General features: G+C 38.0%; 1 protein-coding gene across 2 annotated transcripts in view; it reads right to left on the bottom strand.

Annotated features, from left to right (window-relative positions):
* dock8 (dedicator of cytokinesis 8) overlaps window positions 1-26301 on the bottom strand; it is a 70320-nt gene that overhangs the window by 42713 nt on the left and 1306 nt on the right. Inside the window, exons 2-6 of one of the 2 annotated variants that reach the window (XM_052094074.1) lie at window positions 16365-16470; window positions 6017-6192; window positions 3873-3944; window positions 2675-2783; window positions 208-420 (exon numbers count right to left, since the gene is read on the bottom strand). In XM_052094074.1, the coding sequence (XP_051950034.1) occupies window positions 208-420; window positions 2675-2783; window positions 3873-3944; window positions 6017-6192; window positions 16365-16470 (676 nt within the window). Of the gene's footprint in view, window positions 1-207; window positions 421-2674; window positions 2784-3872; window positions 3945-6016; window positions 6193-12955; window positions 13038-16364; window positions 16471-26301 lie in introns of those variants that run through there. The other variant, XM_052094075.1, reaches the window with a different exon arrangement.

The raw sequence follows: 26301 nt of genomic DNA, 5'->3' as shown, positions 1-26301 counted from the left end.
GACGGGTATATTGAAGAAATATTTAGCATCAAATGGAATCTTTCATGTCTTCACTGAAAAATCAACAACTCGACTGTCCACTTGAGAGGATTCTGTGAGGACCACTGTTCAATACTTGGGCTACCAATAGAAGAGTCTATCTACTAAGCGAGCCCTAAAATATTTTTTTAAAATTAAAGTCGTTATATAGAAGGTATTTAGCTGCACCTCATCCATAGGTGGGTAGAGGCCAAAGAGTTCAGAGTGGCGGTAACTCTGTCTGGACTCTTGGTTGAAGCGATCAAGCTCCTCTGGGTTACTGAAGCGCAGAAGGTTCTCCACACGCCGGTCCGGCTGCAGAGCCCGCAAATTGAAGTCTGAGGAGGTAAGAGTGGTCCGAGCCGTGTCATCACCTAGCACTGTCATGGATAAGGACTTTTCCTGAAAGATTAAAGGGGCAATATGGAAGGACACAAAGATATAATTGTATGCAAGCTGTATGCCCAATACAATACACTTCCTCTTTCTAAAAGAGCATTCCCTCCTTTGCCATTATGAGCTTATGATTATTGCATACAAGCTAAATCTGATAGTTTGATCTGGAAGAGCAACTGTGTTGGTTTTCATTAGTTGGCTGTACTTATGAACAGCCAGTATCTTAAAGCTTATTTTCTTGCTCTGTGTCCTTGCATTTAAACTTTCATACTGTAACTGTGATTTTTGCATTTTTTCTTTTTTTAAACTGAGGGTCAAAATTATTTTCTAAATATACCACAAATGCTGTCGGACAGCTTAAAATGTATTGCACCCTGAACATCCTTTATCTATTTTCTATTCTTCCGTCTTGTGTGACTACTAAGTGAACTTCTTAAGTGCAGTGCCTCTTTTGTGGCCACCTAACTGCATGAGAACTAGAGCAAACAACCAGGAGAGCCCTATATAGTTCTGAGACTAATGCCTTTTCCCAGGAAGACCATAAGCCTTTGAGATGATAAAACCCTAAGGAGAGATTTCTGTTAATCACCAAATATAAGAACCATATGCACCAACTCAGCATGCAGCGTTCCCAAAATACATTAGGTCTAGTCTGTGGGACAGACATTCCTGTACCATTTGTATTATTTATCTTCTTTCTTAAAGTGATAATCACCTAAAAATGACAATTCTGTCATTATTTACTCATTTACTGTCATGTTGTAAACGCGTATCAATTTCTTTCTTTCAGAACACACAAAAGGAGATGCAATGTAGTATTTTAGTCTCAGTCACCATTTAGTTTCATGGTATCAATGCATTTATCCATACAATTAAAATACATGGTTACTGAAGCTATCCATCTGCCTAATATCTCATTTTGTGTTCCACAGAAGAAAGTCATACAGGTTTGGTGCAACATGAGGGTGAGAAAATGACAATGTAAATTTTTGGGTGAACTATCCCTTTAAGGACACCCATCACAGAGGAGAGATGGCTAGCGGGGTATTTGGTACTCCTCTGTATTGCTAATAACCACTGCATTGAATGCAGAGGCCCTTTAAAGACTCCAAAACTAAGAGAGGGCCGGGGTGTTCCTGCAGACTCTGAATCTAAACTCATGAAAAATACATGGCGCAAAACAAATCTTTTTGGTTTGGATAATGAAGTCTTGGCAAGTCGTGTAAGGGTGAAAGCAGGGGGACAGAATGCATATTCATGTCTCATTATGTCCCTGAATGAACAGGGGTGGGACAAAGCCAAAATAGTGGGCATGGTAACAAATAGAAAGAAAAAAAAAAGAAAAAAAAGAAATGAACCAGGGAGAAAATCTTTAACACTCATTTAGAGGTATGGGAACAAAACAGATATTTAAAGTATCATATTTATTTTAGCTCACAATACTATATTGACATTCTAAAGTCAAAATAAAATTAAAAGATTCAAAAAGATTTAGCACCACTCAACCATGTGCATCAATTCGATCAAAATGCAAAATAAAAAGTTAAGAACTGGTCTATAAAAAGTCTATAAATTGTTTTGTTTGTAAGGATGTCTATACAGATCATCAGTACAGCTACAGCAAAGGTTCTCATATAACGATTAACATGTATAATAATTCCCTCACATCACTTTTGACATGTACTGACATGTCAATGCTCTACGCAACTTCTATGACTATTCAAAGAAGTAAAGCAGATTGTTCAACACTTGTTTTGCAAAGAGCCAAAGTCCTATGAAGATGAATGAGAAACAAGTGATTAAGAGATTGTGATATATGACAGTGTTTTATAGCAATAGCAACATAAAACGTAAACAATAGTAATACTATCATATCACAACCCAGACGACAATATAATATTGTATCACCGGGGTCCCCTTATGAATCCCAACCCAACTTTTTCTTATATTTCTCAGTTTATTTCTCTACACCAAATTATGAGGAAATACATTTTTGGAATAACTTTTGTAGCCTGGGGAATAGACAGACGCAATAGTATGAGTAGTGACACACCTCAGAGGCTGTAAAAAAAAATCTAATAAAAAAGGGAAGAAAGGTGTCCATAGGGCATGACACTTCAAATAGCAGTGTAGTGTCCTTAAGTATGAGTGACACAAATAACAATGTGTACAAAAATCCTACTTCAGTGCTTTGTTACTGTTAAAGTAAATCATCTGTACAGTACACACTGTAATACGATAGGGTGTAAACTGTGCTTACTGGTTGCTCTGGTTTGTCAGGCTGAACATCAGACTCAAACGTCTGTCTCTGCAATACTTTATTTGCATCCGTCCTCTCTGAATACGCAATCCATCCATAACCCTGAGTTCTATACATAACACATCAGACAAAAACACAAGCATTTGAGCATTAGAGCAGCTGTGCTAGTCATAGTACCAAACAGATATAATTTCTTAGTTGGGAGTTTTGAACCACTTAATTGTGACCACAAGGAGCTTACCCCATGTGACTCTACCCTCCCTAGCAACCGGGCCAATTTGGTTGCTTAGGAGACCTGACTGGAGTCACTCAGTACGCCCTGGATTCAAACTCGCGACTCCAGGGGTGGTAGACAGCGTCAATTCTCACTGAACTACCCAGGCCCCGAGTTAAGATGTTTTTATATATTTAATATGGAATATTTAAAGGAACAATTTACCCAAAAATGAAAATTCTCTTGTGATTCTCAATGAAATGTAATGATTCTCAGTATAATTTACTCACCCTCATGCCATCCCAGATGTGAATGACTGACTTTCTTCTACTGAACACAAACAAAGAATAAACTAAGAATAATTTTTAGAATATCTTAGCTCTGTAGGCCCATACAATGCAATTGAATAGTGGCCAGAACTTTGAAGCACATAAATGCAACATACAAGTAATCCAAACTCCAGTTGTTAAATCCATACCTTCAGAAGTGATATATAGAAGGTGTGGGTGAGAAAAAGATCAAATCCCTTTTTACTATAAATCTACACTTTTGCTTTCACATTCTTCTTCTTTGGTTTTTGTCGGTTTGCATTCTTTGTGCATATCACGACCTACTGGGCAGGATAGTTTATAGAGGATAATTTATAGTAAAAAAAAGATTAATCCGTTTCTTACCCACACCGATCATATAGATTCTGAAGATATGGATTTAACCACTGGTGTCCTATGGATTACTTTTATGCTGCCTTATGTGCTTTTTGGACATTCACATTTCTAGACACCATTCACTTGCATTGTTAGGACATACAGAGCTGAGATATGCTTCTAAAAATTTTCATTTGTGTTCAGCAGAAGAAAGTCAGTCACATCTGAGATGGCATGATGTTAAGTAAATGATGAGAGAATTTTCATATTTGGGTGAACTACTGTGTTCCTTTAAAATTGAGCTAAAAGGAGGGAGATGAATTGGAGTCTGGGAATTTACCTTCTGCTAACCACCAGCCAGGGTTGTGTGTAACTCTGAACACAGTCCCTCACGTGGGGATCCAGCTCCACTCTGGAGAAACACAAAAACACATTAAAACTATACTCAAAACATCAGCTGTTTCAAAACCTAATAGGCTGCCTTGCTGTCTACTGCCTACATAGTCAGCTGCCTTCTTGTGTTAAAAAAAGCTAGATGCAATGCAACGAATGGAAAAGACTGCAGTTGTTATGAGATGTTTTTAGTATTATTAATTTGACAGGAGTCTTGGAGCACAATTAAGTTGAAAAGTTCTTTTTTGAGGTTTCCTGACATCATTTCTCAAAGCATGTGGTTATGGAGATTGTTTCTGAAAGTCCCCATTTTAGGGTTAACTTAGCAAAATCTAAAAAAAAAAATAAAAAAGGAAAAAAAAATAATCTTTTTAAACAAGAATGGATTGATTATATTAGTGCGAACCTAGCCTTAAACAAGGTGCTTTTGCACGAGATATAAAAACAACCAAAAAGAAAAGAATTGGTGCAATAGTCAATGATGTTTGTCTAACACATGTTTACATAGAAAAACTATTTGAAAAACATGTCTGAGTTGGACCACTCTACATAGGCAGCAACTGTGAAGTGCACAGGAGACTTGACTCTGTTACAGCCCCTTTTGGGTCGTATTGGAACTTTTGACGAGGTTAAACTACTTCTCACCTTTGCTCCAGTTCTTGCAGCACCCCAGTTTGTTAGGCCTTTCAAGATGTGCATGGATGCCAGTAATGTGGGTGCAGGGGCTATATTATTGCAGGCTGATGAAGGTGTTGATTGTCCGTTAGTTATTTTTCGAAGAAGTTCTCTTCTTACCAACTGAATTATTTAGTTATTGAGAAAGTGGTGTTGGCTTTGATTTGGGCACTGCAACATTTTGAGGTTTATGTGGGATTTTTCATGGTTTCACTGGTGGTGTTTTTCAACCATAACCCATTCACATATTTGCATTCATTGCAGAGCCCAAATCAGCACATTACACAGTGGTGCTTGTTTTTGCAACCTTTTGCACTGGACATACGTCACATAAAGGTCTCTGACAACGTGTTGGCGGACGCTTTGTCTAGAGCCCCTTTGTCCTAAAGTTTTGTATTTTCTGCTTGTTTCCCCCTCCCCTGCTGATTCCGTCTATTCTCTTCCCTACACTGTGGTTCTAAATTTGCTTCCACAGGGCCAATGGTTGCTGAGGACTTGAGTCATGGGGTGGACTGAGTGGTAGGATGATGCAGGGCATTGGCTATTTGTTAATTTTTTATTTGTTAGTTGGATCTCTTATAGATCTCTTTTTATGGAGGAAGGTGTTATGGTCCCTTTTGGGCCATATTGTTTTTTTCTTCTGTGCTTGTATTCGGTGTTGCAGAATGGCAGTGAATGGAGCCGTTTGGCTTATCAATATTGATGGGATACACCTGTGCCAGTGATTACTGCATGGCATTTAAGCGGCTCTCTCCCAGTCCTCACTCTCTCCTCTTCCCCTTTCAGACTCATATTCTTTTGGTTCTTGTGCCTTTTTTTTTTTACTCTTCATTTCATGTAAATACTTTTCTATAATAAATTACTTTTATTGAGCATTTAACCATGTGTGGTCTCCCTCTTTGTTACGGCATTCAAGCCGGTCGTGACATCTCACAATTTTAAATTAGAGTTTGACATTAGCATTTTTCCAAACTAACACAGCGATACTCTAATAAGCATATAAAATACACAACACACAAAAATATTATGGGTGTAGTGGTCCATTTGTAATAAGAGTAAAACATTTTTATTAATATTTCGATTTTTTTTCCCAAACTGAATGATCTTGGGATACATTTTGTTCACCAAGTTGCCTTAAAATGCTGCCTACATAGGAAGCTCACTTGGTTCTGGAATGGAGCCATTGGCAGTGTCTCAAAACCCAGTGTGCTACCTACCTAGACAGCATTTTTGGGAATCATAGAAATCACAAAACAAATGCTTTTACACAAGTGTCTTAGAAGGAAATGTTTTCACTGATACACATTTATAGTCCATATTTATACATTTCCATCATCATTCCATCCCAATGAGTCCATCAAGAGCAGATGTCAATGGGCAACTTCTAAACTCCAGAAGAAGTGATGGAGCACCTACCCTTCCTCAGTGAAAGTGGGAATGATGGTCCTGCATTCCCTCTCCACCAGCTCCACCTCCAGGTCATCGTCTGGGAACTCCCCCAGCTCTTGCATGAGCTCAGCATCTCCACTGCGCAGATGTGACATCAGGAACTCATCCAAGTCCACCGGCTCAACTGCTTCATATGACTGAGGCTGCATAAGAGAACCAGAGTACAAAAGAGTACACAGTAAAATACAATTATGATCATATAGTACCATAAAATGATGTCCTGTGCTGCTTTGGAGACAATGAGTGGAAATGCCTCTATTTTAAGTTGTAGAAAATATATTGCACGTGAAAGCATTGTACGTGAAATTTGTAAGTGCTTTGAATACATAAGCAGCTCCAAATACAGACATTAAAGACCCCATGAACTAAAAATGTAAGTTTTGTGGCATTTAGTCCAAGTCAGGCTTAGAGGCCCTCCATATCCAAGTGTGCTCCTAAAAGTTGACATATGCTGACAAACTGAACCTCTAGCAGATACACACAATTAAAAATTCACAATCTTTCTTCTCTGGGAAAACAGACCAAAAAAAGGATGACTCTTCTTTAAATACACATATTTTTGTCTAATCAAATGCTCTCTAGAATGAGAATGTCCCTCCCCATAATACCACTTGCATCCATCTGCAGTAGTAAATTATGGTTCAGGGCTATGATGTAATTAAGCCTATTGTCCATTTAAAATAAAAGGGATGAGCCCTTCAATATGTCATGCCCAAACTTCTTGTTTCAAATAGGAAATACATCAACACAGGAAAGAAATGGCACTCATCAAGTAATTTTATGAAATCTTTTAAGACAGGGTTACTCCATTGAGTAACATACTGATGGGCTACTAGGTGAAACACTAATAAGGTGCAAGTGCATATACTGTATCAGCTGATCAATGCTTCCAGCTGCGAACTTCCATTCAGGTATTTGACTCGATTAAAGCAATATGGCGCATTGAAAAGAGGGAACAACAGCTCAACATCTCATTGATGTATGATATCAAGAGCCATTAAAAACATAATAATGCATAGACACAATATGAAAGTCAAAAGTAGCATAGAGTATGAGAATTCATACTTATTTTAACAGCCTCTATAGAGGCCAGAGAGCATCTTCAAAGATAAGGATAAGACTAGCCTAAATGCATCATCCCCGGGCACTAATGCATTACATCCACACTAATATTTGTTGTCTATCAAATACCATAACAACAGAGTTCATTCTCAAATATAAAAAACAAACACACAGAGGATTGGTACCCTCTATGACCTCAATAAATAATTTTTAAAGCTGATTGATCAGACCATAATAGCACAAAAAAATGCAAAGCCATCATTTATATTCTCTCTATTAGTGAAAATCTAGTCTGGAGCAGAGCATGTTCTGCCATTACCTGGGATAGAAAGCTACAGACCTATTAAAGAATGGTTCACTGTGACATTCTAGATTGGTCAAAGTAAACGCTATAGTGCTTTGGTTGGTTGCAATCACTTTACACTTTGTTTGGACAGAACAACAACTTCTTTATTATTACTATTTTACACATTTTAAAACAATATTGAAGCCATCAAAACTATGAAATCATACAGATGAAAGTACGGGAAGTTTGCCATGACCAGAAATGTTAAACAAATCAGATCTTTTTTTTTTTTTTTGCTTTGCTTCTTCTAAGTAGCCACCCTTTGTCTAGATTACAGCTCTGTATATGCTCTGGGCTTACTACTTCATGAGGTATTCACCTGGGATGCTTTTAAACAGTATTAAAGGAGTTCAACATTTGTCTTAAGATGGTTATTTATATCTTCAGCTTCAGTGTGTCAATAGGAAATATACATTTTAGACTCCCAAACATTCTTTTGCAAATAGAATAAAACAGAATAGAAGAACAGGGAGCCCTGCAACAGAAGGCATTGTCCCCACAGAGCCCCCCCACTGGACATCAAGCCAGTCTGGAATTACATTAAGAGACAGAAGCAATAGAGACTGCCTAAATCTAAATAGTTTGATGTTAATTGATAAATGAAAACTAATTATGGCATAATATTTGAAAAACTCCTCACTATGCACAGTAATGTGTATGTATGTATGTGTATATATGCACACGCACACACGCAGCCAAATGTTTGGATTTTGCTCTTATGGAAAGAAATTGGTATCGGTAAATTAGTTAAACAAACATGTTTTTAGTATTCACCAAAGTGGCATTCAACTGATCACAATGTATAGTCCGGACATTAATAATGTGAAAAATTACTACTACAATTAAAAAAAAAAAAAAAAAACATTTCAGTCCTCAAAGAATTCTCCACGTGCAGCAATTTAGCTTTATTCTAGGTGTCAGTATGTCCAGATCCTCAGGTGACATTTCACCCCATGTTTCCCGTAGCACTTGCCATAGATGTGGCTGTCTTGTCGGGCACTTCTCACACACCTTACAGTCTAGCTGATCCCACAAAACCCACTATAACCTATTCTTTTTGATTTTCTGTTTCATAGGTGGCTTTTTTTTTGCAATTCTTCCCATAAGGCCTGCAGCCTTGAGTCTTCTCGTTACTGTTGTACATGAAACTGAGCGGTGCTGAACTGGTAGAATTCAATGAAGCTGTCAGCTGAAGACATGTGAGGCATCTATTTCTCAAACTAGAGACTCTGATGTACTTAGTTGCACATCTGGCCTTCCACATCTCTTTCTGTCCTTGTTAGAGCCAGATGTCCTTTGTCTTTGAAGACTGTAGTGTACACCTTTGTATGAAATCTTCTGTTTTTTGGCAATTTCCAAAAGACTTTATTCCTCAAAACAATGATTGACCGATGAGTTTCTAGAGAAAGCAGTTTCTTTTTTTGCCATTTTTGACCTAATATTGACCTTAAGACATGCCAGTCTATTGCATACTGTGGCAACTCAAAAACAAACACAAAAGACAATGTTAAGCTTCATTTAACAAACCAAATAGCTTTCAACTGTGTTTGATATAATGGCAAGTGATTTTCTAGCACCAAATTAGCAATGCATCATGATTACTCAAGGATAATGTGTTGATGTGATGGCTGCTGGAAATGGGGCCTGTCTAGATTTGATAAAAAAAATGACCTTTTTCAAATAGTGATGGTGCTGTTTTTTTACATCAGTAATGTCGTGACTATACACGGTGATCAGTTGAATGTCACTTTGGTGAATTAAACTTTGCTTCTGAAACAGCAAAATCTGTACATTATTCCAAACTTTTAGCAGCCAGTGTACAGCCGTGGCCAAAATTATTGCTAGTGTTTCACAAAGTTTTCTGCTTCAGTTGTTGTGGTGTTGATTCACATTGTTTCTAGATTATAGAGCAGAGTGATCAGATGCATTTTCAATAATTGCAAAAAGCTTCATTGGCCAAAAAATGAACTATCACAAAAACCCAAATTTTTGGCCCTGGAACAAAATGACCAACTAACATAATTTCACTAATCATATCAGCAGCACCTGGGAAAGAGAGAAGTCAGGTGAAATCAGGTACTAGTCAGGTGAAATCATTCTGATTGGATCATAAGAGCAGACTGATTGCTATAAAAGGAGGGAATAAGCACTTCCAATCATTGTGTTCTTGTTAGCAATGGTTACATCTAAATGAAGACGTGCAGCCATCGTTGCTTTGCATCAAAATGGCCTCACATGCAAGGAAATTGCTGCAAAGAATATTGCACCAGAAAGAACCATTTACTGTATCATCAAGAACTTCAAGGATAGAGGTTCAACTGCAGTGAAGAAGGCTTCAGGAAGTCCCAGAGTGTCCAGCAAGCGCCAGGACCGTCTTCTCCTGAGGAGTCAGCAACAGAATCATGTCACCAACAGTGCAGAGCTTTCTCAATATTGGCAGCAGGTTGGTGTGAGTGCATCTGCACGTTAGGACAATGTCCTTGTGTCAAGAAGGGCAGCAAAGAAGCCACTTCTCTCCAAGAAAAACATCAAGGTCAGACTGAAATTCTGCAGGAAGTACAAGGATTGGACATCAGAAGACTGGTGCAAAGATATTTTCTCTGATAAAGCCCCTTTCCGACTCTTTGGGACATCTGGAAAATTGATAGTAAGGAGAAGAAAAGGTGAATGCTACCATGAGTTCTGTGTTGTGCCAACAGTGAAGGATCCTGAGACCATCCATGTGTGGGGTTGCTTTGCATCCAAGGGAGTGGGCTCTCTCACAATTCTGCCCAAAAACACTGCCATGAATAAAGAATGGTATCAAAACGTCCTTCAAGAGCAACTTCTCCCAGAGCAATTTGGTGATGAACGGTGCATTTTCCAGCATGATGGAGCACCATGTCACAAGGCAAGAGTGATAATGAAGTGGCTCGGTGAACATTACATTTAAATTTTGGATCTGTGGCCAGCCAACTCCCCAAATCTTAATCTCATAGAGAACCAGTGGTGAATCCTCAAAAGGCAAGTCGACAAGCAGAAGCCCACAAATTGTGATGAACTACGAGCACTAATAAGGCAAGAATGGATTGCCATCAGTCAGGATTTGGCCCAGAAGCTGATATCCAGCATGCCAGAGTGAATTGCAGAGGTTATGAAGAACAAGGGTCGACACTGTAAATATCGACTCTTTGCCAATAAAAGCCTTTAAAACTTATGAAATACTTTTCATTGTTTTCCAGTATACCATAGAAACATATGAAAAATTATCTACAAATACTGAAGCAGCAAACTTTGCAAAACACATCATTTATGTCACTGCCAAAACTTGTGGCCATGGCTGTGTGTATATATATAAATGCATTTAGTCTTTTGTACATACATTCATAGGTAGGCACTTAATAGGGTTTTCAATCAAAAGGTGCTTAAGATCATAAGAAACAAATTCAATCAAGTGTCCAAACATTTAACTGGCAGTGTACAAGTTTCATAGAGATGGTTTGTTCATACAGCCATTTCAAATTATGTAAAATCACTAAACACATGCTATTAGGAAAATGCTAATGTCTAAAACTTCACATAAATTTGAATCAATCTGACTTCTGTTTTAAACGGTTGTTTAAATTGTGAGGCCGAAGAATGCAAGTCAAATAAGTGTTACTTTTCAGGAATCCTTGCAGCTAGGTAACACAATGTTTGAAACATTGTTCAGACTTTAGGTCTAGAAAAAGGCCTCTCTCTTATCTCTTGACAAATGCTCTAACAAAAACAGCTTCAGATATCTCAAAGTGCATGCATGCCCCTATACACAAGGTCTTCCTAGCACTATGAACAATTCTGATAAACATTTTAAAATCTAAATATTGTCTTGACACACATTGAAAAGCAAGTTAAGGGATAAATGTTGCATTGCATCAAAAAGAACATCAGTAAACAATCAGTCTAGATAAGCCGTAGTGTATGCCTAAGGCGTTTCGTAAAAAAAAAAAACAACTGTAGGGGGCCTGAGTAGCTCAGTAAGTATTGACGCTGACAACCACCCCTGGAGTCGCAAGTTCGAATTCAGGGCGTGCTGAGTGACTCCAGCCAGGTCTCCTAATCAACCAAATTGGCCCGGTTGCTAGGGAGGGTAGAGTCACGATTAGTTGTTCTCACTCTCAATGTGGATTGAATGGCTCAGAAGCAGAAGCAACTGAGACTTGTCCTCCACCAACCGGATTGAGCCACCATGAGGACCTAGTAAGTAGTGGGAATTAGGCATTCCAAATTGGGGAGAAAAGGGGGAACATTTTAAACAAATAGTAATAAAAAACACCTGCAATGTAAAAGTTGTCCAATTTAATCTGATTTCCTTATACATAGGGCTTGAATGTAAATCATGATTGTGTTTTCTGCAATAAAAAGCTCAGCAATCTCTGGTGCCAACCCAAGTTAATCTTGGAAACCATCCAAAATGAGTGAAATGAGAAAATTAACCAGAAAAAAATAAAATATCTGCCATGAAACTGTATTTTATAGTTGGTTTTGTATTTTTATAAAAAAAAAGATGATACATATATATATATATAGTATATATATACATATATATATATACATATATATATATATATATATATATATATATATAGAGCTGGTTAAGCTCTAACCTATATATATATATATATATATATATATATATATATATATATATTTAGATTGGTCCCTATGACAACATAATTATTTTGCTGTCTTTTCCCCTAGTGACAGATAAACAATATAGGTCATTGTGCCACTCATATGACTCATCATATGACATGAGCCAGTCGCTGTATCCCAGTTAAAAGCAAAAACATGAAAACACATTGTGATTTTGTTCCTAATATTATGGTGTTGGTTGCTTAATGCATGTGCCTATGCATGGAGTGTCAGAAGTCTGGTTTAGTATGGTTCAGTATTTTGGACATTTGGATTTAAAACATAACAACATTTCAAGCCTTTTTGCAAACACTGTGTGGTTTGTCTGAGCAGATAAGAGCAGGGGAACCGCCCACATCTGCAGCAGTTGACAGATGAGCAGCAGCTGGTAATTGTTGATGAACACGGATATAATTTATGGGTGGAGGTGTTATTACATCTTGTGTAATGACCATGATAGGATATCCAATGGGAGATCCACTTACATCATTCACAACAAACTTTTTCAGAAATGCACAAAATCTGAGTGAAATGCCTTTTCAGAAACAAGCCAAAGTAGAAGAATAAAACAGTGTCTCAAACACACTCAAAACATCTTAATTATTTCATAAAATTGTTTGTTCATTTTTTTTTTATCTTCAGGCCTAACTATGCTTCTGTGGAACACTGAAGCAATCTTAAAAGTTCCTGATCTTGACTCAACATTATTGAACTATTATTATAAACCACACAGGCTGCATGCACCATAAATTTAGTTTAGTTTTAATACTGCATCTACCAATTATACAAACATCATAGAGCAGGCAGAAAAAGTGCATCTGAAGAGGACGAAGAAAAACACTCACCGACTGCTTCTTTCGAACAAACTACAGGGCAACTGTCAAGATGGCGTTGCCCGGAAATAAAAAACGTTCCCTTGTTTCTACAAAACTCTTCCTTTATAGGTTTGAGCCACAAGACACACTCTATATTGTTGGTCTTCTAAAAGCAGGATGTGACATCACAACCACTTCCTGTACTAGCTTTTATGAAATAGCAAGGGCGCATGTGTACTCATATTTGTAGAGTGAAAACATTTATTGCCACAAGCACAAAGCTAAGTTGAAATCAAAACACTGGACATTACAAAAGCTTTCTTCCACCTTTAAGAATCCTTGAAGAAATTACATGATCAGTGTCAAGCTAGCACGAGGTATTGTGGACCATTTACATCACATAACTATTGTATGTTTACATTGATCAAGAACATTCAAATTCACTGGCAGTGAGATACAGTAACTAAGAAGTCATTCTAAGTCGAACTGTGAAAAATAGGTTACAAGGTGTAACCATGTGAAAAAGAACTCAACAGATGCCATTATATATCGGAATACCATAACTACATATTATTCATCTAAACAGATTATTAGTAAAGTAAAATATGTTTAATCCCAAGAATAGCTATAATTCATTAAAACAATATAATTTCACCACTCCCTGCATCCTTTCTAGATTAGAAATAATGCAAAAATATCAGGAGGTAAGATTGTGTTTCTGTAAAGCATACAGATTCTAAAATCCATGTGTGTGTGTGTGTGTGTGTGTGTGTGTGTGTGTGTGTGTGTGTGTGTGTGTGTGTGTGTGTGTGTGTGTGTGTGTGTGTGACTGGTTAAGCTCTAACCTACTAGTGCTCCCTTCCTGCTGAAAATGGGTCAGGGTCAGGGTCAAGCCAACCAGACCACTACAGCTGGTGCTTCCAGTTTGCGCACACACACGCAGACTTCTTTTTTAGCATGTTTTATATTGTTTTTATATTGCATGGACTTAAATTAAGCTATTTATAATTACCACACAACCAAAACTTAACCCTACCCCTTAAAGACAGCTTTCAGAATTTATGTGACAAAATATATAACATATTAGACATACATATTACATATACATCATATATATACATCAGCAGCATTACGCCGTGACATGATTGTCGGTGCCAGATGGGCTGGTTTGAGTATTTCTGTAACTGCTGATCTCCTGGGATTTTCACGCATAACAGTGTCTTGAGTGATCCTATTCTGAGATGCAGGTTGGTGATGTTTTGGTGGCACGAGGGGGACCTACAGAATATTAGGCAGGTGGTTTTAATGTTGTGACGAGGAGGAGGGTGTGGTCGGGCCATGATGGAGCATGGCCAGCACTAAATCAGCTGATCAGCAGGAGAGCAAGATAAGTGGCAACCGGAGACGCCGGTTCGAGAGAGAGAGACGCACATGGCCACGCTTGTGTGTGCGTCTATTTGTCTTATGTTGTTTTAAGTTGAGTTTTACATTAAATCTTACATTTACTGTTCAGCCAGTTCCCACCTCCTACTTGCCTGTCCTTTACTTGTTACAAATGTTGTGGCTGATCATTGTATAAATATAATATTATATTATGGCTGCACAATTAATAGTCAAAATACAGCACAATTACCGAATCATGACAAGCATCTAGGAAGCATCTATCACAGCAGTCCATTTACTTTAGGTCTACCCCTGTTGCATCAAAATGTTCTATTTTCCTTGTTTTGTAGTGGTGGAGCATTAACCAATAACAAATAATCAGTTGCTTGCTTTCTATGTATAATTGATTAAAAATACTAATTTATTTGATTTATATATATTTATACTACTAGAGTAACAATAGGGAGTTCACCATTTAATGTCCTTTATATAATGATTTATAAAACAGCATTAAATTAATTCAGGAATACATTTCAAAGCTTGTTTAAAGAATGACTTTTGTCCCTACAAAAAATTAGTTAGTTAAAATGTTTATGTAAATTCTACTAATCTTACACTAATTGATTGGAAAGGCAGCATTAATTACAAATATTAACAAAGTAGCTGACCATATTATGTCTTATATGTCAATTACTCTTGTTATGAACTATAGAACAATCATATAAAACTCGCAATTGTGCTTTAGTAAGTCGCAAGATTGCAAGTGTGAATATAGCCTTCTCTACCATATATACATCATATATATACATCAGCAGCATTACGCCGTGACATGATTGTCGGTGCCAGATGGGCTGGTTTGAGTATTTCTGTAACTGCTGATCTCCTGGGATTTTCACGCATAACAGTGTCTTGAGTGATCCTATTCTGAGATGCAGGTTGGTGATGTTTTGGTGGCACGAGGGGGACCTACAGAATATTAGGCAGGTGGTTTTAATGTTGTGACGAGGAGGAGGGTGTGGTCGGGCCATGATGGAGCATGGCCAGCACTAAATCAGCTGATCAGCAGGAGAGCAAGATAAGTGGCAACCGGAGACGCCGGTTCGAGAGAGAGAGACGCACATGGCCACGCTTGTGTGTGCGTCTATTTGTCTTATGTTGTTTTAAGTTGAGTTTTACATTAAATCTTACATTTACTGTTCAGCCAGTTCCCACCTCCTACTTGCCTGTCCTTTACTTGTTACAAATGTTGTGGCTGATCATTGTATAAATATAATATTATATTATGGCTGCACAATTAATAGTCAAAATACAGCACAATTACCGAATCATGACAAGCATCTAGGAAGCATCTATCACAGCAGTCCATTTACTTTAGGTCTACCCCTGTTGCATCAAAATGTTCTATTTTCCTTGTTTTGTAGTGGTGGAGCATTAACCAATAACAAATAATCAGTTGCTTGCTTTCTATGTATAATTGATTAAAAATACTAATTTATTTGATTTATATATATTTATACTACTAGAGTAACAATAGGGAGTTCACCATTTAATGTCCTTTATATAATGATTTATAAAACAGCATTAAATTAATTCAGGAATACATTTCAAAGCTTGTTTAAAGAATGACTTTTGTCCCTACAAAAAATTAGTTAGTTAAAATGTTTATGTAAATTCTACTAATCTTACACTAATTGATTGGAAAGGCAGCATTAATTACAAATATTAACAAAGTAGCTGACCATATTATGTCTTATATGTCAATTACTCTTGTTATGAACTATAGAACAATCATATAAAACTCGCAATTGTGCTTTAGTAAGTCGCAAGATTGCAAGTGTGAATATAGCCTTCTCTACCACACTTTTTTCTTTAACATCAAATCAAGCTGCATTACAGACCATGATGTCACAGGCCGAAACATTAACCTACAAGTACATCGCCACATCCAGAATCAACTGTTTGTGAACACACATGTATAGAATGTCTGTTTGTTTCTTTATAGTTAATCTACTGGGTTCCATTTGAAGAGCAGTAGCAGTGAAAGTGCAACACTCACTATGTTGAAGCAGAAAGGGCCAGAGGAGCTGTAACTGTGCCGATGGTGTGGCAGGGAACCATGGCTGGTCCCACTGAAGTGTCTCCGGATCTCTGCAGAAGAGTGTCTGATACAGCAAAGAAAGAGAGAAACAGGGATGAAGAAAAGACACAAAAAAGAGAGGATTATTCTCGAGAGGTGGTTTGTACAGGCACCACTTAGACACTCATCACAGTGTGCATGTAATAGAGTCAGACATTAACCAAAGCTAAATGCAAAAATGTCATCAGTCAACCTTCAGCCGAAAAACTCTTATCATTTATTCACCCACATGCCATCTCAGACGTGTCTGACTTTTTCATCTGCAGAACACAAAAGATGTTTAGAAGAATATGTCAGCTCTCTTGGTTCATACATTGCAAGTGAATGGTGATCAAAACTTTGAAACTCCATAATGCATATAAAGGCAGCATAAATGTAACCCATAAGACTAAAGTGGTTTAATCTGTCTTCTGTAGTGATCCAATCGATTATGGGTGAGAACAGACCAAAATGTTACTCCTTTTTCACTATAAATCTTGAATCTCGATTACACTTCCTAGCCCAATCTAGCGCTCTGCTCATGCATCAAGCATTAGGAACTGTAAACAAGCTTGAAATCATGATCGTACCCAGAGACTGAAATAGCAAGATGAACAGCGAAAAAGGAGTTACATTTCAGTCTGTTCTCATCCAAAACCAATTGGATCAAGTCAGAAGACATTGATTTAACCACTGGGGTCCTTTGAATTACTTTTAAGCTGCCTAAATGTGCTTTTTAGAGCTTCAAAGTTTTGGTCACCATTCTTTTACATTGTATTGACCTATAGAGCGGAGACATTCTTCTACATTTCTTTTTTTGTGTTCTGCAGAAAAAAAAGTCTTTCACATTTGTGATGACATGAGGATGAGTAAATGATGAGAGAATTAAAATTTTTTGGGTGAACTATTCCTTTAACCACTAGAATGGCTACTACCCCCCAGAAGCTTCCCATTAATAAAAGCACTTAGGGTGCTATCACACTGGCAGTTTAGTTCGAAACAGAGCACGGTTCAGATAAAAGATTGGTAATGTGAAAGCTGTCATGCAGACCAGGGAGTGCACCACGGTACCGAACCCGAGACTACCTGTAGGAGGTGGTGTGAGTTCGGTTGCAATGGAACTGTAGCATGAATGTGAAAGCAATTCGGACTCGGTTGTGCACTTGTTTAGGAAGTAAAGTAACCGGAGCATGCGTTTTTAATTCCTGAAAGTCCCGAAAAAATTAATGACACCACAATGACATACAAGTACAATCAACACTATAAATACTGTCTGTCTGTCAATCTATCTGTCTGTCTGTCTGTCTGTCTGTCTGTCTATCTTATGAATACTATTATAGGTTATAAATATAGGGTATAATAGGAGATGACAGTGGCGATAACTCCACAAGCACAAACATACGCAGTTGTTGTTCACTCTGCAGTGCACAAAAAAAAAAAAAAAAACCTATGAGTTGCATTGTGTTCTCAATGCATATTTGTGATCACGTAAGATTAACACAAATGGACCAAGGTTCGATAGAATCAAGTGAGTGTGAATCCAGACCAACAGGGCACTGGGAACAATCACACTCGGAATCGGACCACAGCAAATGTGACCAGTGTGAAAGCCCCATTATTGTAACATTATTCTGGAGTTCATAAATTTGTTTAAAATCAATCAAGTTATAATGCAGTCTTTTCATGTCTCTTCAAAATATTCACAATCACGAATGTGAAATCAAAGAATCATTGTACGATTCTGGCAAAGAATTGAGTACTACAAAAACAAAGCCTTCTACAACATGCACAAATCAGCTTTTTTTTAAAAAACACCTTGTGATTCACAAATGAAGCGTAAAATTCTTTCGACACTATGATGAAATGTCTCCCGAACACTGGAGTGTATGTGCCTGTGCTTTCAAAACACTTCAGGCGAAGCAGAAAACATCATACAGACAGTGACCCAGATTCCCTGACCTGCCTCAGCGTTACTGATATAATGCAAATGCATAGTGTAAAAATTAAACAGCATGTGCTTAAATTTGAATATAGTGTTTTTCAACTGGTTTCACATTAAGTAGCAACCCAACACAGTACCAAAATAGGTTATTGTACAAAAGTACACAAAAATGTCCTGAAATAAAATTATCTATATAAAACATTTTGAGGATGAGGCCATGTCATGCAACCTGTCCATGTTTGCATCGCCGCTTCTGGTGTGAACGTACAGTAATTTGACTATTACCAAATGACAGATGAATTTTCACAAAAATAATGTAGAATTTGATTGAATGTAGAGCCTTTGACATCAACAAAAACTAAATATATTGGAAGTGTTAGCCTATTTACTTTGCTATCCAAACTTTACATGGTTATATGGTTAGTTGCATTATATTATTTGCTTTTAATATTGTTATATATACAGCATATACCTAGAATGAAATGAAAGCCTAGAAATTAAATCACCACTTCCAAAATATGGTTCAGAATTATTATTTATAGTAAACAAGTAACAAACCTTCATACCTTTAAACGTGTTTTACAACTAATAGAGTCAAAGTGTTTAGAGTAAATTATTTTTCTTATTTTCACACTTCAGTCACACTCCCACAGTGTTTTAGCCAACAATTTTCACAATGCAGGCTGTTTTCCTCATTGCTCTACCATATTACCAAAAGGATTCACTTTAGATGTGGAGAGGTATTGAGCTTGCTAGCCAGCCCTCCAGTCCGCAATACAACAGAGTGCTATTGTGCACCCAATTGTCAAAAGCCTTAAATAAATGGGTCACCAGCCATAATGAGTGCTATTTCCCCATTTACACGGACTGTAATTTAAAGGGGTGCTGGGGTGCCTGTAATAATTTAACACTTTTTAAATGTCCCCTAGCATTTTAAAGCAGCATTAAACAGGATGAAGTGTTCATGGGAAGGACTGGATGAATATTTCCATGGTGGTTACAGACATGTGTTGACATTGCTTATTGCTCATAATGCACTATAGTGCTGGTGTGGGGGTGTGGTAGAGCGCCGGTTTGTGAATGGAGAACGATTTCGGGAGATGAGAGCGGTAAGGATTTACACCTGGAGTGAATGATCACTAACAATTGTTTTCTATTGCTGTGAGAGCTGGAGATGGAAAGGTGTGAGCCAGACAACCAAATAGGGACGGAGAGAAACGAATGCGGCTGTTTATGTTGTGTGCTAGCGATAGACACTGAAAAGTCTGTTAAATAAAAAAGGACTTGCATTGGATTGTTTAAGGAGGAAGGAAACGTCATCGTGGTGTCCTCGCCACTGGCCGAAGTCATAAAGACTCTCGCCAGAATCCACTAGGCTCAACATCAGGCCCTGCTTGAGCTAAGCATGGAACAGGAGCAGTGGTTCCAGGCACTGGTCCAGGCTCAAGCAGAGGACCAGCAGGTGTTACGGAGCTTAGTACCCCAGGAGTAGTCTTCCACCGTGACCCCAGCTGTGACAACTGCCACTCCCCAAGATAGGACCGCAAGATGACCCTTAGGCCTACATCTAATGTTTGATCTGTTTGAGCGAATGGCCGAGGCGTGGAAGAAGGCGGTACACGGGGTAGCACAACTTGCAGTCCAGCAACTTCCAGTCAACAACCTCCTGGTGTACAAGGATTTGAAGAGAGCCATATTGCGGCAGGTCAGCCGCATCCCAGAACAGCATTGCCAGCAATTCCACACTCATTGACGCTTGGTGAGCACGGCCGCTGGAAGGGCAATACGACGTCAAGGCCGTAATCTATCTGGTGGTCCTGGAACAATTAATTACCTGATTACCGAAGGGGATAGAGGAGTGTGTCCAGTGCAAAAACAAAATTCAATACATTCTTAACCGAGAACAAAACACCACACCCTGGGGCAATTAACACAGGAGAATTTGCTTCAGACTCAAGAACATCAAAGCTGGCTGTATTATAGGGGTACTCGATTAGGGGAATTTACACCAAGAGATAAAGTCCTTGTACTGCTCCCCACATCGAAATCTAAATTACTTGCCAAGTGGCAAGGACACTTTCAGGTCACACGGCGAGTTGGAGAAATTGATTATGAGGTTAAAACGAACGGATAGAGGCAGAGATTGTACCACCTCAACCTCCTTAAAATGTGGAGAGAAGCGGTCCCCGTGAGGGCTGTTCTGAGATCGCCAACCTGAAGAAGTGCACTATTGGGTGGTTGGAAGTACGTTATCTGGGCTTCCACTTGGGTCATAGACAAGTGTGGCCCCAAATTTATAAAATCGCAGCAATTGTGACCTGTCCGAGACCCAATACCATAAAGGAGGTGAGTCAAATTATTGCATTTGTGCCAAGTTATTCGGACATCATCAGCCCGTTGACTGATCTCACTAATAAGGGAGCACCAGATCCGGTTCAGTGAACGTAGCTGTGCCAACAGGCTTTTGCGCAGGTGAAAGCTGCACTTTGTGGCAGGCCGCTGTTACACTCTCCTGATTTCACACTCCCTTATTTTTAAAAGACCGACACATCGTACAGGGGTGCTGTACATTAGCAGGAAACTCTTGGTGAGAGAGGCGGTCCTGACCCTTCGGTACTACCTCCTGGAATGGGCCTTCACCCTCTGTTCGGACCATGGCCCTCTCCAGTGGCTCCATTGTATGAAAGATGCCAACGTGCTGATCACCCTTTGGTATCTGGCTTTTCAGCCTTTTAAGTTTGAGGTGGTCCATAGACTAGGGGCGCAGGTAGCCGTTACGGACTTCCTCGCCAGAAATGGGGGGAGTGGATTAGTGGAGGCCTGAGTCGGGCGATCGGGGTATGTGGTGTAGGGGGCGTGGTCGAGCGCCGGTTTATGAATGGAGAAAGAGTCCGGGAGATGAAAGTGGTAAGAGAAAATTCATTCCAGGTGTAAATCCTAGCAGCAGTTTTCTACTGTAGTGAGAGCTGGAGAGGGATAAGTGCGAGCCAGACCGCCAGAGAGGGAGAGAGAAAAAAGCATGCGACTGTTTATGTTGTTGTTGTTGTGTATTTTGTGTGCTTGCGATATGTGTTCAATAAAAAAAAAGACTCACGCTGGATTGTTTAACCAGCTCCCCCTTCTTCCTTGCTTTGGGTGACCTAGATCTTGCCACAACTCTGCTTCAGATCAAGAAAAAAACAGTGCAATGACAATAGCAGTTAGCACAAAAATATAGCTGCCATTTTTTATTTGTTTTGAGACTTGGTTTGGTGACCATAAATGCCAACAGAAAACCTTAAAAAACAAGAGGGATATTTGATTTAATTATTAAAGGGGTTTCAAGGATAAGTCTACAAAATCAGGCACAAAGACTTCATTAACTACATTTAAAGGTCAAGTTAGGGATGGGATAGCATGCAAATACAAAATGTTGAATTGTGGCAAATACAAAATGTTTTCTCTCACAGAATATCTATGCAGCTGCAGAAAGTATTTAGTGCACACAACATAGTTTATTGTAGTCAAATTGCTGCAATATTTTTACAGACACACTGCATTGCAGCATTAGACAAAATCCAAGACAAAAAATCATAAAAACAAGATTGAATTTTACAGGATTACATTTTTATTAAAAAGCAAATAGACTGCATTTCCACACCCCTTGTGAAAAACGTGCAGAACATTTATAGTGCAACCAGTCATACAATTTCAGTGCTATGTGTAGAATGACTATTATCACAGTCACTATGAAGAAAAAACAATAAAACATGAAAGGCAATGATGGATGGTGGCTGCATGGGGGACAATTCATGGCCCAAAACTTTTACAGTCTTACCTCTCTGAATGGAATATTCATCACTATAAAAGCAGTGTATGAAAATTTCAGTAGCTGTATTTCTGTTTTACTATGTACCATATACGGTATTGGAGGTTAATGAAAGAAGGTGCAGAGATATGTGGTCCCCACAGATTAAACAATGGCCCCTCAACAGGGCCCTGTGACTATGAGGGCCCCCAGCACTCTTATAGGACACTTTTGACTTTCGGTTTCTAATAAAAAAAATTAGCAACTCTTTAATCTTATATCACCACCTGGTGTAAGTTTCCATGCTTTTCTGGAAGTAGAAGACCTTGTAAAATAATTTCCATATCTTGATGTACTCATGTGAAATCTTTGCTGATTTTGATCAAATAAAATTAACAGAAATTTTTAGATTATTATATTTCAAAATGTGTATTTATTGAATTCAAGCAGCATGTGCTTTAAATGTCATTATTTTATAGAAAAATAGGTTTAAAAATATAATTTTCTGACTTATTTCATTAGTCTTTATATGGTTAAGCTTTATTCTTTGTATAAAAGGACTGTTGAACAAAAACCATTATACTATTCATTGCAACTGCATGTTTGCCCAACATAGCAAAAAATAACTCCGCTTAGGTGGTTGGGAAAAAGGTAATATTGATATTTTACTTTGTGTGGTTCAAAAGCATTGACTAAACTAGATACGTAAAGTTTGTTGAGACAAACTATAATGTTGGTTAGACAAAACATTTCAGACAATGTTTGAAGTTATACATTTTAAATACTTTAAGTTATAAGTGTTTTACAGGTTTAACGGAAAGAAAGAAAGAAAGAAAGAAAGAAAGATCTTAAAGCAGTTTAAAGAGCTTGTGTGTAAGTTTTGACTGCTGAAGTTTGATATAACTAAAAGAAAATTGGCCCCAGGGCCCTTGCTAGTCATAATCCGCCCCTGGTGCAAATATGTTGGGCACACCCTCTAAAAGGAGGCTTTTGCATGTGGTACTTACACCAAATGCAATTACAGTACAGCTCTCACTAAATACCATTTTATTTTTATTCAGTATGGCAATATATGTTTCTTTATAGGATTGTATATCATCATAAAATCTGTGCTATTGCACCCTTTTCTTGAAATATTCATAATTCCCAAAGAAAATACAATATTATGTACACATTACACCATTGTACCACTGATGTATACTTAAATTAAATCTGAATTTCAAACTATTATGTAAGCTAAATAATAAGCTATTATTTTAACCATGGCAAAGTTAGCTTAGCTTGCGACCCCTGTTTGTTTTACTTTAGTAATAGGGGCATAAGAGTGTTTTCTGCTTTACCATTCAGTGGCAACTGTGGAAAACATACAGCCTGGCCAGTGTAGTCGGATTCCTGAACAAAGGACTCTTTTGAGTCTACAGTGCGAAACATGCAGCGTGACCAGTGTAGTCGGATTCCAAACAAATTTGTAACGCAATGTAATGTAGATAAAATTCCAACTCAAAAAGCATACTCTATTCAGAGAGAATGCTATAAGATAAAGCGTAATGTACACAACCACAACAGAGTCATTCTGCAACATCAAAAACAAGAGTGATAAATTTATTGTTGTTCTTGTTTTACCTCATTACAGATTGTGCACACTGACAAGACATGCAGTCATGTAAGCCACATTCCAAAGTTTGTTTGCCTGAACTGTCAGAGCCAAGTATGATTGTGGGTCAGGGTGCCACACAACATGATTGTGATAGATCAGACTTTATGATTGCCATCGAATGGAACTTATTTTGGAACACCAGTTGAAGATATGCTAACTGAAATTAAAGAACTTCTCTCGTGATATGGTCAAGCATTTCCTTAAACTATAGCCTTTTTGCTGACTGAAGGATTTCGTTTATAGACTGCAACGTTTCATTACATTCTGTTTTCACCACAGTGTCTGTCCTAAAAACATATAGTATCACTTCTCATACAGAAGCATTTTGAAATATGCTAATGAAATTATGAAGGATTATGAAGAGGAAGAAGTGTCACAGAATACAAAACAAAAAAACCTCAGGGCACCTTCTTCAACGCAACACTCAGCTGTGTGCCTATGACTTTTCAGGAGCAAATGCATCATTCATGCAAATATATTTTTTGATTGGTGCATGAGCAGTTGAAACCTGCAAGGAAAATCTGCAGCGTACTGTATGTTCTGATGTTTTCCCCTTTTCAAAGCTGTCGGCACGAGACGGCATGAATTCAGCTCTTTTGCAATACAAGCAGCTGCAGCCACAGCAAGTATCGGCCCCCAGTGAGATGCGTTGGTCAGACTGCAGTTTACTGGAGTAGACACTTTTATGAAGATCAGGGAATCATTCTGTTGACTGAACAGCTTTAATTCTGTTTTTTTTTTTTTTTTTTTACTTGCATTCAAGCTGTTCCAAACTCATATTACTTTATTTCATCCATGGGACACAAAAGGAGATGCAGAATGTAAGAGAATGAAAACCCATCACTTTTTTTTTTTTTTTTAATCTTCAAGATTTGTGCTCTTATGTTCAACAAAAGAAAGTCATACGGGTTTGGAACGACATGAATAAATTATGAATAAATTGGGTGAATAAATGATGACAGAATTTTCATTTTTGGCCTTTTTATGTGTTAACTGTCTATGATCTCTCCTTGCTCTCAATGAGTCACACTCAATTTCCTTTTGTGTCCTTACAAAGAAGAAGTGAAACAGTGACTGTTAATTACCTAATAATAGTTACCCAAAACAGAAGTAGCCTAAACCTAAAACACACTACAAACTTTTCAGAAATCTATGTAAAAAATGTTGCACTATACCTTTTGATGTTTTTGAAACAGGCTTGAAAAACTGGTATTTTTAAAGCATGATCATTATTATGTAACACACTATATAAGTGATACACGTTGGATACTGATGCCTGTCAACGAAGGATGGGCATTTCAAGTAATTTTGTAGTCGATCACTCCAACACATAAACAAAAAAACAAGTAAGCAATTACTTGAAATTTGTAATTTATGTTCAACCCTCAACTTTAGAACCTGTTTTTTCCCCATGTTATTCCTTTTACAATGTCATGCATCCTCAGCACCGATCAATACATTCAGCTGTAACGGCAAGATTAACGTGGGAAAAGCAGTTTCATTGTTGCCCACAGCAGTCAAAGGCACAAAGGAAAATGTATATTTGAGTAGTGCTTTTACAAGTCAAATATTTAAAACTGATCGAGTACTCGATTAATCGATTATTCATGCACATCTCTACTGTCAACATGTCTCAACATGAGAAACAATCCTTTGCAGGTTTGAAAAAAAAGCCATTGATGCTGTTGAGTACTCACTACACTGAAGGTGATGAAGACTGAAATGAATGACTTGTCATTTAGAAATTGAAAATACATTTTCATCCAAAGCAATTTATATTGAATTCACAGACAGCCTCCTTGGAGCAATCTGGTGTAAAGTGCATAAGCACATAAAGGTGACAAGGAATTTCTTAAGGTGCATCCCAAACCGTGCACTACTGCACTATGCTACACCATTTTGTAGTATAGGTAGTGCAAGTAGTAGGTTTACACTGTGAAAATGCAGCAAAAAGTTGATACCCCTGAGCACTTTTTCAACCTTCTAAACGGAGTGTGGAATGTTGGACACTTTATGCGCTCAGCGTATGCAGCTTGCCGTAGATAGCAGAAGGGGTGGAGTTACCTGGCTGCGCTGCTGGTTGAACAAAACAATTATAATTATAAAAATAATGAAGAATGTAGTAGCTAGCGAAGCTTCAGAGAAGACATCACCTAACAAATGTGTGCTGAAAGCTTTAGGCTACCCTGACCCCACGCTGTTTGAATATGTTTGTTTGATCCATTTGGGACGATACTACACTAATAGTCATACACTACATGGCTGAGTGCATAGTATATTTTATAAGTGCATAGTGTGTCTTTGGGACACAGCTTTTGTAACTTTCCAAATCTGCAAAGTTTCCATTACCAGCTCAGAGCCTTAAAGGAATAGGTCACACAAAAATGAAAATTCTCTCATAATTTACTCACCGTCATGCCATTCCAGATGTGTGTGACTTTCTTTTCCTGAACAAAAATGCCTTTATGTGATTTTGCAGCTTCAAAAGTTT

This window comes from Xyrauchen texanus, chromosome 27 (genome assembly GCF_025860055.1).
Source record: "Xyrauchen texanus isolate HMW12.3.18 chromosome 27, RBS_HiC_50CHRs, whole genome shotgun sequence".
NCBI lineage: Eukaryota > Metazoa > Chordata > Actinopteri > Cypriniformes > Catostomidae > Xyrauchen > Xyrauchen texanus.
This window is presented reverse-complemented; position numbering and strand designations above follow the sequence as displayed.